This window comes from Microtus ochrogaster, linkage group LG9 (assembly GCF_000317375.1).
Source record: "Microtus ochrogaster isolate Prairie Vole_2 linkage group LG9, MicOch1.0, whole genome shotgun sequence".
Classification (NCBI taxonomy): Eukaryota; Metazoa; Chordata; class Mammalia; order Rodentia; family Cricetidae; genus Microtus; species Microtus ochrogaster.
Genome location: NC_022034.1, coordinates 5,617,352 through 5,630,418, shown reverse-complemented (window position 1 = coordinate 5,630,418; position 13,067 = coordinate 5,617,352). Strand labels below are relative to the sequence as shown.

General features: G+C 49.2%; 1 protein-coding gene across 5 annotated transcripts in view; it reads right to left on the bottom strand.

Moving 5' to 3' along the window:
• LOC101983921 overlaps window positions 1-13,067 on the bottom strand; it is a 63,379-nt gene that overhangs the window by 34,108 nt on the left and 16,204 nt on the right. For all 5 annotated transcript variants that reach the window (XM_026787456.1, XM_026787455.1, XM_026787453.1 and 2 more), the window contains 2 exons: window positions 12,369-12,482; window positions 1,184-1,258 (listed from right to left, as the gene is read on the bottom strand). In XM_026787456.1, the coding sequence (XP_026643257.1) occupies window positions 1,184-1,258; window positions 12,369-12,413 (120 nt within the window). In that variant the 5' untranslated portion in view covers window positions 12,414-12,482. The remainder of the gene's footprint in view (window positions 1-1,183; window positions 1,259-12,368; window positions 12,483-13,067) is intronic.

Sequence of the window (13,067 nt, the reverse complement as noted above, 5' to 3'; positions counted from 1 at the left end):
TAGCTCTGTAGACCAGGCTGGTCTCGAACTCACAGAGATCCGCCTGCCTCTGCCTCCCGAGTGCTGGGATTAAAGGCATGCGCCACCACCGCCCGGCTCTTTCTTTTTTTAAAAGGCTAATTAGTAGTAGCCAGAAGTTGACCCTAGCAGATTCTTGCGTGGGAGGAGGGCCGGTCTGGGCATCAGGAGGAAGGTCATTGCTGTCCTGTGTGACCACCATCCTCTATCCCAATTGCCACACAGGAATTCGCTGTTTGCCTTAAGGCATGATACATTTGCCAATTTAGCAGAAAGGCGGCCCCAGGACTCACCTTCTCTCAAATAAAGTTTTGCTACATAGATACAAGGATCCATCTCTGGCCAGTTCTGACATATAGAGGAACAGCTGCCTCCAACACTGGGCTGAGGAGAGGCCTCCCAGGGTCTCAGACCCAGTTTGGGAAAGGGCAAAAGCACTCGTGTACTTAGTTGTAAGAGGTTTTTGTATGTGATCCTGAGGGAAAGGCCATTCCTCCGAAGTCACTCTACACCCAGAGATTAAGCCCTGCACTTCCTGGGTAGCCTTAGGTAAGTGAGTCTCTCCTGGTACCTGCAGACACAGAGCTTAGCCTGAGTTCATGACACCTACACAAGAGATGCCCTGCAGGGGATATGCAGGGGACCAGCGCAGGCCCTCCTGCAAAACAATGTGTCCTGGGATTTCACAAACCCAAGAGTAAAATAAAATTGGCCATGCATTGCCCTCTAGCTAGGGGACTGTTCTGGTTCATCAAAATGCAGCTTGTTCCACGGACACCGTCCCCACCCGGGTCTCACTTCTGACGCAGAAATGGCAGGTCAGTTAAGAACTAGTTTTCTGTGGCGACTGGACAGTCTCAGATTCAAGCAGTGGCTCTGTAAGGGGAGACCTTTTACCCCTCTGCAGGAAATACTTAAAGGACCCAGGGCTAAGGAAATCCCTGCCAACTCAAGTCTTAGAGCCAGGCTCAGAAGCCCGGGGATGTATAGGGTTCGGGTTTCCTGTCCCCAGCTCCTGAGCAGGTAGGTGACAGGCGGTTGTCTCTGCTGGAGAGCCTTGTGGCAAAGGTTCTCCTGGAGCGTCAGGGTATCTGGTGCCGCTCTCCTGGGATGCCCGGTGTGCTGCTCCTGTTCAGAGAACCGCACACCAGGGGTCCTGTCTTACCAGGTAGGTGTTGGACCTTGGAGGGAACCGGGTTGAGGCCTTGGGCGGGAATGCTGGCGGGGCTTCGGGCTGTGCCTGCAAACAAGCAAAGAAAAGTGGTAAGCAAGGTCCAGGAACAAAGCCGCTGGCACAGAAGTAAACAAGCAGCCACAGGAAGCCATTAAGCAGAGTGGGCGCTAATGAGCGCACGGCAGGGCCCTGCGCACCCGCCCAGCCAAAACCACCAGGGACTGCCTCTCCCGGCAATTTGGATCCCAGAACCCTGCTGGCAGGCCATAAACCCGTTTGTAGTCTCCACCGGTTCCCCCTTTAGATTCCGCCTTCAAGTTTGTGTCGCTAGGGATGACAAGAAGGGCCCTGGGATGCTGTGATCTCTTCTCGGGGACCGGCAGCTGCTGGGGGGCAGATGGGCTCCCAACTTCAAGGTAAAGGGCTACCGGCCTGCCTCCCACCCTCAACCTTGGCTGGCCACGGTGGGAGACCAGGGGTGTTCAGCCCACCTTCCAGAGTCTGCTGAAATTGTTTCTCGTTTTAAAGTAAGTCATTTGACTTCCCAAATGTTCCGCAAGTTGTAAAACGTGCTTCCAAGCTGCTCAAAGGACCACTGGCTTGTCTGAAATTTAATATCATCTACTCCTGGGCGTTGGGCTGGCGTTCTACGGCAGGGGTGCGTCCCGGCCTCCTGCAGGTTCTGGGGCGAGGACGTGCGGGGGGCGGGGGGCACCTGCCCACGTTCCAAGCATCCTGAGAGCTGCTGGTCCTCGTACCTTCTGATCCCCGCAGCAGCGACACCCAGCGGCCATCCCTGGTACCCAGCGCAACCTCACAGCTCGTTCTCCAAGTCATTTCCCCAGACCACACACAGAGGGGGGGGCTTAGGAATTAATTCCCATCCCTAGACGGCTCAAAAGGTATGTGGGAGAGGCAGCTGAGGATACGTTTCAGGCCGCTCTTAGATGTTTGTGCAGATGTTCTCTTAGCACTACCTGGAACTTGTTACAAGAGGTGTCATCTAAGTAGAGAGATCGTCATAAATACTTTAGTCAAATTTGAAGACCACAAATCCCTTTAAACAACTCCAGCAGGACCTGTGGTAAAGGGTGTTTCTTCCTGCTAATCAAGTCCGCTGCCCCCTGGAGTCCCAGGGTGAGTGTGTGCTCACTTGCCTCCACTTTCACGGTCCTGGCAGCTCGTTTTGCTCAATAAAAAACAAATTCAAGTATATTTTCATTTGCATATTTCATGAGCCATTCACTCAACATTACTACCAATTTGTAATGGAATTCCTGATACACTGACTCTAACTGAAGTCAAACCTAAAACACAGGAATTTAACAATGGCTTCAAGATATGGGTTTCAGTTGGTGGAGTAGATCTTAAATCCAATCAGAAAATGGTTGGTCACTCCCGTTCACAACATCTGTTCCAAGATTGCACCCGTGGTCTTGTCTTGCCAGGTCTTGAGAACCTCAGGGTTCTCAGCTCACAAGGTTCTCAGCTGCCTAAGATGAGTGATTACTTTTCTCCTGTTGGTATGAACAGCACCTCCCCTCCGTGACAGCCAGGAGGGATGAACCTTCCAAGTTAGTACCAGCAATATTTCTCCAAGATTTTTTAGGATGTATTTTATTTTATGTATGAGCGTTTGCTTGCATGTATGTCTGTGGACCGCATGTGTGCAGTGACCACATGTGTGCAGACCTGTGGATGTCGGAGAGGCTGCCGCATTCCCTGGAGCTGGAGTTACAGTGGTGTAAGTGTTAACTGGAAGAGCGGGGTACTTTTTATTTTTTAAAAATGTTTTTTTCTTAAAGATTTGTTTATTATGTATACAGTGTTCTGCCTGCATGTATTGTCTGTAGGCCAGAAGAGGGCATCAAAGGGGCATCAAATCTCACAGATGGTTGTGAGCCACCATGTGGTTACTGGTAATTGAACCCAGGACCTCTGGAAGAACAGTCAGTGCTCTTAACCACTGAACCCCTCTTCAGCCCCCAAATGAGGTGCTCTTGTCCATGGACCCGTTTCTCCAGCCTCTCTCTATGTTCTATAACTCAGTATGTGGTTGGTGTCTTGAGAACAGGGTCTTACTGTCTCAATCTGGAAGATGACGGAGAGTACTGGCATAGCCCGAAGTGTTTGAGGGTCCAAGATCACCATCATGGCCCATAGTTTGTGGGTCCAAGAATGTTGGCATAGCCTGTAGTGTTTGTGGGTCCAAGAACCAATTTGAGTTATTAAATCTTTGCCATGTATAGAGTTTTTAAGAGTTATTTATTTTACTTTGTTTTGCTTGCGTGCATGTATATATGTACCACGTATATGTCTATTGGATCTCCTAGAACTTCGGTTACAGACGGTTGTGAGCCACCACACAAATGCTGGGAACCAAAGCCAGGTCCTCGGCGAGAGCAGCATGTGCTCTTCCCCTCTGAGCCGCCTCTCCAGGCCCTGCCATGTTTATTTTTTATTTGTGTGGGAACTGTTTTCATCTTTGTGAGTAGTGTCAATTAGAGGTCCTAGGATTGCAGTGTTTTCATGCCTCCGTCTGCAGGTTCCACTTTCTCGCCCCAGGGCTGAAGCAGGCGGCTCTGGGGAAAGCAGATTGACACCTGCCCTCTGCAGCCCAGGCTTATCACAGCCTGCCGCTGTGTAACAATGTATATGGTGCTGTTGCTGAGAACAAACTGGAATAGTTCTGTCTGTACACTAGTATCAATTCAGTTACAAGAATTTATCATTTTTGCCGGGCGGTGGTGGCGCACACCTTTAATCCTAGCACTCGGGAGGCAGAGGCAGGCAGATCTCTGTGAGTTCGAGGCCAGCCTGGTCTAGAAGAGCTAGTGCCAGGACAGGAACCAAAAAGCTACGGAGAAACCCTGTCTCAAAAAAAAAAAAAAAGAATTTATCATTTTTTCACTTTTACATTTCACTGGCTTTCGTAAAGTAGGAAAGTTGTTTTCATTATAGACCAAAATCTTTCTAATGGTCTTTGGGGAAGCATGAAACCGTGTCCCCCAAACAGGCAAAAATCAACATCCCTTCCATCATTTAAATGAGCAAATTAGCTGAGCTGTGGTGGTACACACCTTTAATCCCAGCACTTGGGAGGCAGAGGCAGGCGGATCTACAGAGCAAGTTCCAGGATAGGCTCCAAAGCTACACATGAAACCCTGTCCGAAACAAACAAATAAATAAATAATAAGCAAATTAAAAATGTATTTTGGGGGTGGTAGTGGTGGAGTACAGATCTCTGTGAGCTCAAGGGCAGCCTGGTCTACAGAGTGAGTTCCATGACAGCCAGGGCAGAGAAATCCTGTCTCGAAAGCAAAACCAAACAACACCAAAAAATGTACTTTGCGGGGAGCCTGCAAGATGGCTTGGTGAGTAAAAATGTTTGTTGTCAAGTTTGACTGAGTTTATCTCCTGGGATCCACGTGAAAAAGAGACAGCCCAATCCCCTAAATTTTCCTCTGACCTCCACCGTTGTATACGTGTGTGTGTGTGTGTGTGTGTGTGTGTATGTGTGTTATATATATTTAGGCAAAACACTCATGCACATATATAAATAAATCTTTACTAGACTTAGTTCTGTCTAAGATGAAAGCCCCAGGCCAAGGACTGAGCTCAGCAGAGCATGTGAGCCTGTGCAGAAGGTCCTATAGTTTTACTCCTAGTATCATCTCTCCCAAAATTAAAACCGAATTTGAAATATTAGAGTGGAAAGCAAAACAAAACACAAACCCTCCTTCTTCTTGCATCCTTATCCAGCTCTGGGATCTACTTCCGTCCTTCCTCCTCCAGCCAGGCGGGACACCAGGGCCCTCAAACCCTGTTCATCTGTCAACTCAACTGGGACTTTCATGCTAACTGTGTCCCCTGTGAAATGATGGCCTGAAGTCTGTTGCTCAAAAGTCAGGTTTAAGGATGTCTTTGGGGGTGGTGCCCACCATCACTCCTTAGTATCTGGGAAGAGCCAGGGAAACCTGACCTTCCCGTCCCATTGCTAAAGTGTGGAGTGAGAGAGGGAGCCCCATAGACTCCGTGTCCACATCTCCCCCCCCCCGTACCCCAGCACACCTCCTCCTTACACGATGCGTCTCAATGAGGAAAATGAAGTGGGGAAAGATTGAGAATGTCACTGACATAGACCAGGTGGCTAATGCCTGTGGTCCCGGCACAGAAGGCAGGAAGCAGGAGAATGAAGAGTTCCAGGCTAGCCAGAGCTGCACAGACAGACCCAGTCTCAAAGACAAACAAACAAATTCCAGCAGGGCCTAAATAGACCAGGGAGGGATGAGAAGTCCCCACCAGATTGGGGTAAACACACCCGCGAAAGTGCCTTCCACTCACCGCTCATTTGCAAAACAACAGATGGATTTTGTGAATGAAATTAAGTACTATTCCAGAAAGTCCTCATCTCTGAAGCCTACCAGGCAGACTATCTGGGCTGGGATCTCACCTCCTCAGCCCACAGCCGGCTCCTGGACTCTCCCTGGCTTTGTTGGAAAGTAAGAAGTGGAGGGAAAATATTTTCAAAGTTTGTTGGATTTCAAAAGTGTTTTGTTTTTGCTTTGCTTTGTTTTTCCTATTTTCACTGTTTTGGTCAGGAATGGAAAAAGTCAAATCCCTCAACAAGTTGTTCTAACTTTAAGTCTCTGATAGGGCTGTCTCAGAAGCAACCTGTCACCCAAACAAATCCTTCTGCTGCCTTGGAAGCATTCGCCGGTTATCTGTCAATGGAGTCTGCTAGTGTAATCAAGCGCTTAAAACAGGAGCCCTTCGAGCCCCTCTTTCCCCGTGCTCTCTGTGGGTAGCGTTTTCAAACAGTCATAGATGGAGCTCCCAGTAGGCAACCTACGCTTTAATATCCACAAGCGTTTTGTTAAAGATCTTTGACATTTACTCATGGGAACATAATTGGAAGCATACTGTAGTTTAGTAATTATTTCACACACACACACACACATAACACAACCCAAACCCATAAGCATCACTTAGGTTTTACTGTAGTTCCCAGCCAAACACAAGCCCTTCTTAGCTTCTAAATTTCCTGGGTAAGATATTTCCTGGAGAGGGACGCAGGGAGGGCTGATTGAGCCTCCAAGCTTATGGGGGCGAAGATTTGTGTGTGTGTGTGTGTGTGTGTGTGTGTGTGTGTGTGTTGGGGGGGAGGCTTCACTTTAAAATGGAGATCTCCCTTTCTTTTAGGAAGGAAATCAAGGAAGTTGTTTCAAACAAAATAAACGCTCAGGATGAAGCCAGAAAAAGGGTGTGAAGGGTACTCTTTGATTTCTCAACTTGTGTATTTGAGCTCAGACAACATTTTATGTGCATATTAATCAAATGTTAATCAGCCTCCAGCAAGGATGGTGGCATTTGACACTGAGTCTTCTCAACAGAAAGGTTTGGGGGTATTTTAATCCCATCAAGGTGGGGACGGTGGCAGGGGTGGGGGGCAGCTGGGAGAGCCAGTGGAGGAAAAGGAGTTTGAGTCTAGGGACTGCCTCTGGCCTCCAGAGCCAGGGCTTTTGAGGGATGATATCCACATCAATGGCCTTTTGGAAAGGTGTAAACTTTCTGAAGCCTCCAGGGAACTGTATTTACTTACCCACCCTGCCCCAGTAGGGGTTCACAAACTCGAGTGTGCTCCTGAGGGTGAGCTTGAGGGATCCAGCCTGGGACCCAGCAATACCTTGGGGGTCCCTGCTAGAAAAGAACCATAGTGGAGACTGGGGTGCCCAAGCCTACTGTTCTCTCAGACGTACAGGGTCTTCTTTGTTCCTAACAGGGAGCCCAGACTGGAGCTGCTACCGGAGCCCTTGGTTGCAGACAAGGAACCAGCAGACAGCTGTAAACCTTCCACGTGATCAGGGGCTAATTTTTAAAACATAGAACTCATTAACCATCGGGGGCTGGAGAGATGGCTCAGAGGTTAAGAGAATCAACTGCTGTTCCAGAGGTCCTGAGTTCAATTCCAGCAACCAAGAGGACCTGGGTTCAGTTCCCAGAACCCGTGTGGCAGCTCACAACTGTCTATAACTGTGGGAACAGTTGATTGGGCAGATCTGGGAGTGTGGCTCAGTAGTGGGAGAGAGCTCACCTAGCATACATTTTCCCCAGGCCCGCTTTCAACGCTGCCCACGCTGGCTCACTGCTAAGTCCTTTCTTCCTGCCCGTCTGTGTTCTCTTCTCCTTCGGCACTGTGCAGTCTTCACTGTGAAGCTTTATTATAATTTCCGTGTTGGAAGCAGGCAGACCACCTCCTGCTGCCTCAGACTTCCTCTTCAAAACAGGCTTGGTCTCGTTAGCCCTGTGCATTTTGGAATACTCTCTAATTCGACCCACAGAATGACTGGCTGGCATCGCGCCTGCCTGGGCAGAGCAGACACCTTCCCTACCTCAGCTTTGGTCTCAGCCTGGTGCTGCTGCTGTAGTGAATCTCCACAGACCACACACAAACTTATTTGTATTGCTTACACCTTGGCCCAGAGTGAAGCTGTGAACCTAAGGAAAACTGCCCTCTGCTTCCAAGATGGTTTCTTGGTGTTGTGCCCTCTCAGGAGCTGTGTCCATGATAACGGGGGGGGGGGGGGGGGGAGAGCACCCTCAACCCCTCGAGCCCTTTATAAAGTTGTCAATCTCATTTTCCAGGCCAGAGCTATCAATTAAACAACTTCTTACATGCCCGACTCTTACTGAATACTCTGACCCGGCAAGTAAGCTTCCGCCCGTGAACTTGGCGATCCTTCCGATTTGCTCGGACTTTGGTTTCTCCCGTTCGCCTCATGTAGCTTTCAGCACACAGGATCCTGTGCACCTTTTCTGGGTTTGTAAATTGCAGATGAAACGTTTTTATTCTTCAGTCTCTGTGGCGTTTGGTTCTGTGTTTTGTTGATTGAGCTAGTGATCCACTGAATAAGAATGATGAGAATGGGCATTTATGCTCCGTTCACAACATTAGAGGAAACACACAGGCCTTGACCATCAATGTAAAATTCTTTTTGTGGGGAGGAGAGCGTTGAGACAGGGTCTTCATAGGAGGTTGAAAGATAGGCTGTTGGGATGGAGAGATGGCTCAGAGGCTAAGAGAACTGACTGCTGTTCCAGAGGTCCTGAGTTCAAATCCAGCAACCACATGATGGCTCACAACCATCTATAGTGACATCTGGTGCCCAGAATACTATATACATAATAAATTTAAAAAAAGAAAGAAAGAAAGATAGGCTGTCTTGGAACTTACTGTGTAGACCAGGCTGGCCTCGAACTCACAGAAATCCCCGCCTCCTCTTTGGGCACCAGACATGCAGGTGGTGTACAGACATGCACATAGGCACAACACCCAGAAACAGAAAACAAAAATAAATCTTATAAAAAGGAAATCATGAATCCCTTCCATCTTGATTTCCCATTCGTTTCCGGAGGGCATTCCCACTGGGGTGGGAATCTGGATATAGAGTTCTTTTCTTTCCATACTTGGGAAATACTGTGTCTTCCTTTAGCCGAGCCCCTTCTCTCCACCATGCTCCCTGCAGGTTCCTGTCTTCACGAGTTCCCGGTTTCCTTCTTTGTTGCTTCTTTTTCTGTGGCCTTGAGAAAACATCATGAAGGGTTCATTTGGGCCAACGGTTCCAGAGGGAGAGTCCAGCATGGTGGGGAGGCGTAGCAACACGTGGCAGGCATGGTGACCAGAGCTGGAAGTTGAGAGGCCACATCTTCACAACATGAGACAGAGAGAAAACCAGAAGTAGAACAAACAAACATATGCACTCTCAGATTTCAGCTTCGGGATGATGTGCTTTCTCCAGCGAGGCTGCGCCCCTCACAGCCTCCTCAGACACCACCACCACCTGGGCTCCACACCTTCAGACACATGGTTTCCCACTCAGATCACCCCAGTCAGCGTCCTCTCTCAAACACACAGGAGTGTATTCCTGTTTCTCCACGGAGATTGTCCGGGCTGCTGTACCCTGCTCTCCCCTGGCACAAGGCTGTCTGAGCACAGTCCAAGGATGGAGAGAATTATGAGAAGTAGGAGCGCTTAGGTGTAAGCGCCGAGAAGACAAGAGTCTTGTGACCTCATTTTCTTCAAAACACAGGATTGTTCTCGGAATGTGTTTTGTTTTCATGCCCCTCCCAGGTGTAGCAGACAGGAGCGAGTTCATTACAACTGGCTATTGTCATTGGTTTAGATGTCACTACGGAAAAACATGTTTTTACCGCATGCAGCCTGTCCTCGTGATTGTACCTGTTACTCGCGTGACTCTTCTTCACCCTTGGAGGATAAATTGTCTGATGCTCTGAATAAAGTTGGCTATTGCATGAGACCTTAGTCTGCCTCATTTCTAGCCCCCACTCTCCCAGGCTCACACTGCCACCTAGAGTGGCAACCCCAGGCTCTGGAGATCTCCCCGACCCAGGCACAGAAGCCCTCCTCTCTGCTCACGGTTTCACCATCCAGCCTGCAAGGCATGACACTTTAGTGACAGTCCATCCTGTACCCTTACAGAGAATGCCTTCATTAGCAACACTGTCTCCAGGTCATTTTGTCCCTGTGCCAACAGCAGCTGTAGCAGTGAGGTTGCCAGGCTGGAGGCTACAGTGGCTGTTGTTTTATTCCTGTGGCTCTTTAGACTGCAGTCCTGTCCCCAGCCTGAGCAGCTCTCAGAGGGACCTCCTGGGTGAGATGGGGCAAGCTGTACACAGGTGACCACCCTGGGCCAGGTCTTTAAGTTGCTCCTCCCGTATTTTCATTTTAAAAAATGTTATGTGTATGAGTGTCATTCTGGCTTATGTCAAATTTACACAAGCTAGGCTCGTTTAGGGAAGAAATCTTTTTTTTAAAATATTTATTTATTATGTATACAATATTCTGTCGGTATGCCAGAAGAGGGCGCAGTTGTGAGCCACCATGTGGTTGCTGGGAATTGAACTCAGGACCTTTGGAAGAGCAGCCAATGCTCTTAACCACTGAGCCATCTCTCCAGCCCCCTAGGGAAGAAATCTTAACCTAGGAAACGTCCCCATCAGATTGGCCCGTGGGCAAGACTCGGGTGCGTTTTCTTGATTGATGACTGATGGAGGCAGTGCCACCCCTGGGCTGGTGGTCCTGGGCGCTATAAGAAAGGGTGACGAAGTCGTGGGACTCGAGGCCCTAAGCAGCACCGCTCTGTGACTTTTGTTCTAGTTTCTGCATCTAGGTTCCGGCTTTGATTTCCTGAGGCGACTTCCCTACATGACGGAGTGCAAGATGGAATAAACCCTGTCCCTCCCCAAGATGTTTGGGCCACAGCATCTTACCACAGCAATAAGAACCCCATGAAAAGGTGTTTTGCCTGCATGTATATCTGTGTGCCCACCTGCATTGCTGGTGGTAGCAGAGACAAAAAGAGAGGGAGTCAGAGCCCCTGGAACTGGAGTTAAAGATGGTAGTGAGGCACCGTGTGGGTGCTGGGACTCAAGCCCAAGTCCTCTGGAAGAGCAGCAAGTCCTCATTACTGCTGAGCCATCTCTCCAGCCCTGTTCCTCTTTATTAAATACTGAATGCATGTGTGCATGTTTGTGTGCATGCAATTCAATGATGCACATGCATGCATGTGGGGGCCAGAGGTGGAATGAGTGTACAGACAGTTGTGAGCTGCCATGCGGGTGCTGGGAAACGAACCTGGGTTCTCTGGAAGAGCAGCCAGTGCTCTTAACTGCTGGGCCATCTCTCCAGCCCCCAGACCCCACATTCTTACACTTGTGAAGACCATGCTTTACCCCCTGAGCTATCCCCACAGCCTAAAGAGTAAATTTTTAAAATAGAGGGCTACTTTATTTTGAAGCTCACATGCATAGTTCACCCTATCCACTATGAAAGCTTGGCTTCTGTCTGGCAATTTTTAAAAATATCTTCTTGGTTTTTGTGTGTGTGTTCTTGTGTGGGGCTTCCAGGAGCTGTGAGCTGGGCATGTAGTGCTGGAGACCAAATCTATAATCTTTATAGTACCGACACTAGGAGGCTTTATGGTTTTTTTAAATCTCTCATTAGAATTCTTTAATCTGTGAATAAAAAAAAACAAAGCGGGCATTTTCTTCATTATGCTTAATTAGAAATCTAGTTAGCTATGAGATACAGAAAACTGGAACCTCCGGACTGTGCCCAGAGGTTCCAAATGTCTCAGGTACCAAGAGGGTCAAATGGTTTCCTTCCTGTGTGAGATCATTCCGTCAGTAACACCAGCGCAGCTCCCAAGGCTCCTGGGATGGCTCAATGTCTCCATTTCTTTCTGTCTTTGCCAGCCTCATTCTTCTGGCTACACTGGCGCATGGGTCCCCAAGTGTTGTCGACCAAGGGAGCTCAGAGCCTGCACCCAGGAAGTACTGCTTCACGGGTGTATCACCAGCCCAGCGGAGGAGAGGAGCAGTACTTCCCGGGCCCAATGGAGAGACTCCCCAACCCCGCATGCCTAGCAGTATCCCTGTGTTCTCCAGCAGGGGCGCTGCCCGACATCTCCAGCAGCCTCTACTAAAGTTATTCTGTATCCTCTACCCCCTACTCGCCTCAGCGGCAGCCAGCCTCCGTCAAAGAAACTAACTTCCTTCCATCAAGTCTTCCCGAACTGCCTACCTGGCCATCTCTCCCTCGTTAGCGGGGATCCTGAGGTGTGGGAAGGGTCCTCCTACTCAGAACCCCGGCCTCGGTGTGCACCTGAGGTAAACAAAATCTCTCTCCTACACATCTCAAGTTTCTGGATTTTGAAACTCGAGGGTGGATTCACAGGACACAGGAAGATTTTCGTCGTTTTTTCCTTGATGTCAAGGTTGCTGGAGTGGAGGTGAGGGAAGCTTTTGGGTCCTGGTTGGAGTCAAGTGTTTTCTCTCCCTTCAGATACGCTACTTCCTCTGTGCTCCACCAGAGGGCGCCGTAGAACAAGGAGCCTTTGTTCACGGACTTGCCATAGAATCACCATGCGACCCTGGATGACGGAATGGGAGTGACTTAAAACAAAACAAAACTTTGTTATAGTTTTATGTTCTCGCAGTTCTAATCCTCTAAAGCTCCTCGCTGATGTTCCGATCGCACAGCGCTCTGTCCTGCCGCTCGTGGTTACTCAGCCGGAATATGAACGGAGACATTAAACAGAGGAAGATAATGACGACACTGACTCTCTTTGTTCACAATAACACAAACAGCCGTTACCTGTTCCGGCAAGATCTGCTGCGCTGCCTTCCCTGTGTCCTCCATTTGGGCTCGATTGTCTCTGCTTTTCTTTCCTTTGGCTTTTTTGAATGGTCTCTCAAGATCTGGGACGCCCTGAGTCACAAAAGAAATCGTACTAAATTTTGGATTAGAGCTTCTTTTCATACAGCTAGACATTTTTTATACTGTGGCGTGCTGGACACTTAGCTTGCCCGTGCCTACATGTGCCCCCAGAGAAAACGATGCAGGAGCAATTCTGGAAGCAGCTAGGAACATGGGAACAGCAGCTCCTTGGTGCTGCAAACTGGCCGTCTTCCCGTGCTGGCTCAGGCACAGGGTGGGCACACAACAGGAGCTGTTAAAGAAGGTGAGGAAGTGGGCAAGACAACTCCGAGCCTCCCGAATGCCGCTGGAAAGGGAATTGCTTTTCTAAGCACAACAGCAACAGAAGCTGCCTGGCTCTGGCTGATGCCTCCAGCCCAGCCCCCTCCTTCTAAGCATGCTCCTTCTGTTTCTTGGCTTTGTGGTCCTAGCAGCAAGCGATGCTCTGATTTTTGTAGCCCAGCAACGGGACTAAGGGGTGCCTGATGGTGGAAGGAAGTCCTGGCAGGTGGTTTGTCAAAGACACTGGCGATGGAGGCAGAGAACTCTGAGCTGGGGCTTCTGTAGGAGACAAGCAACCATCACAGACAGCTATCA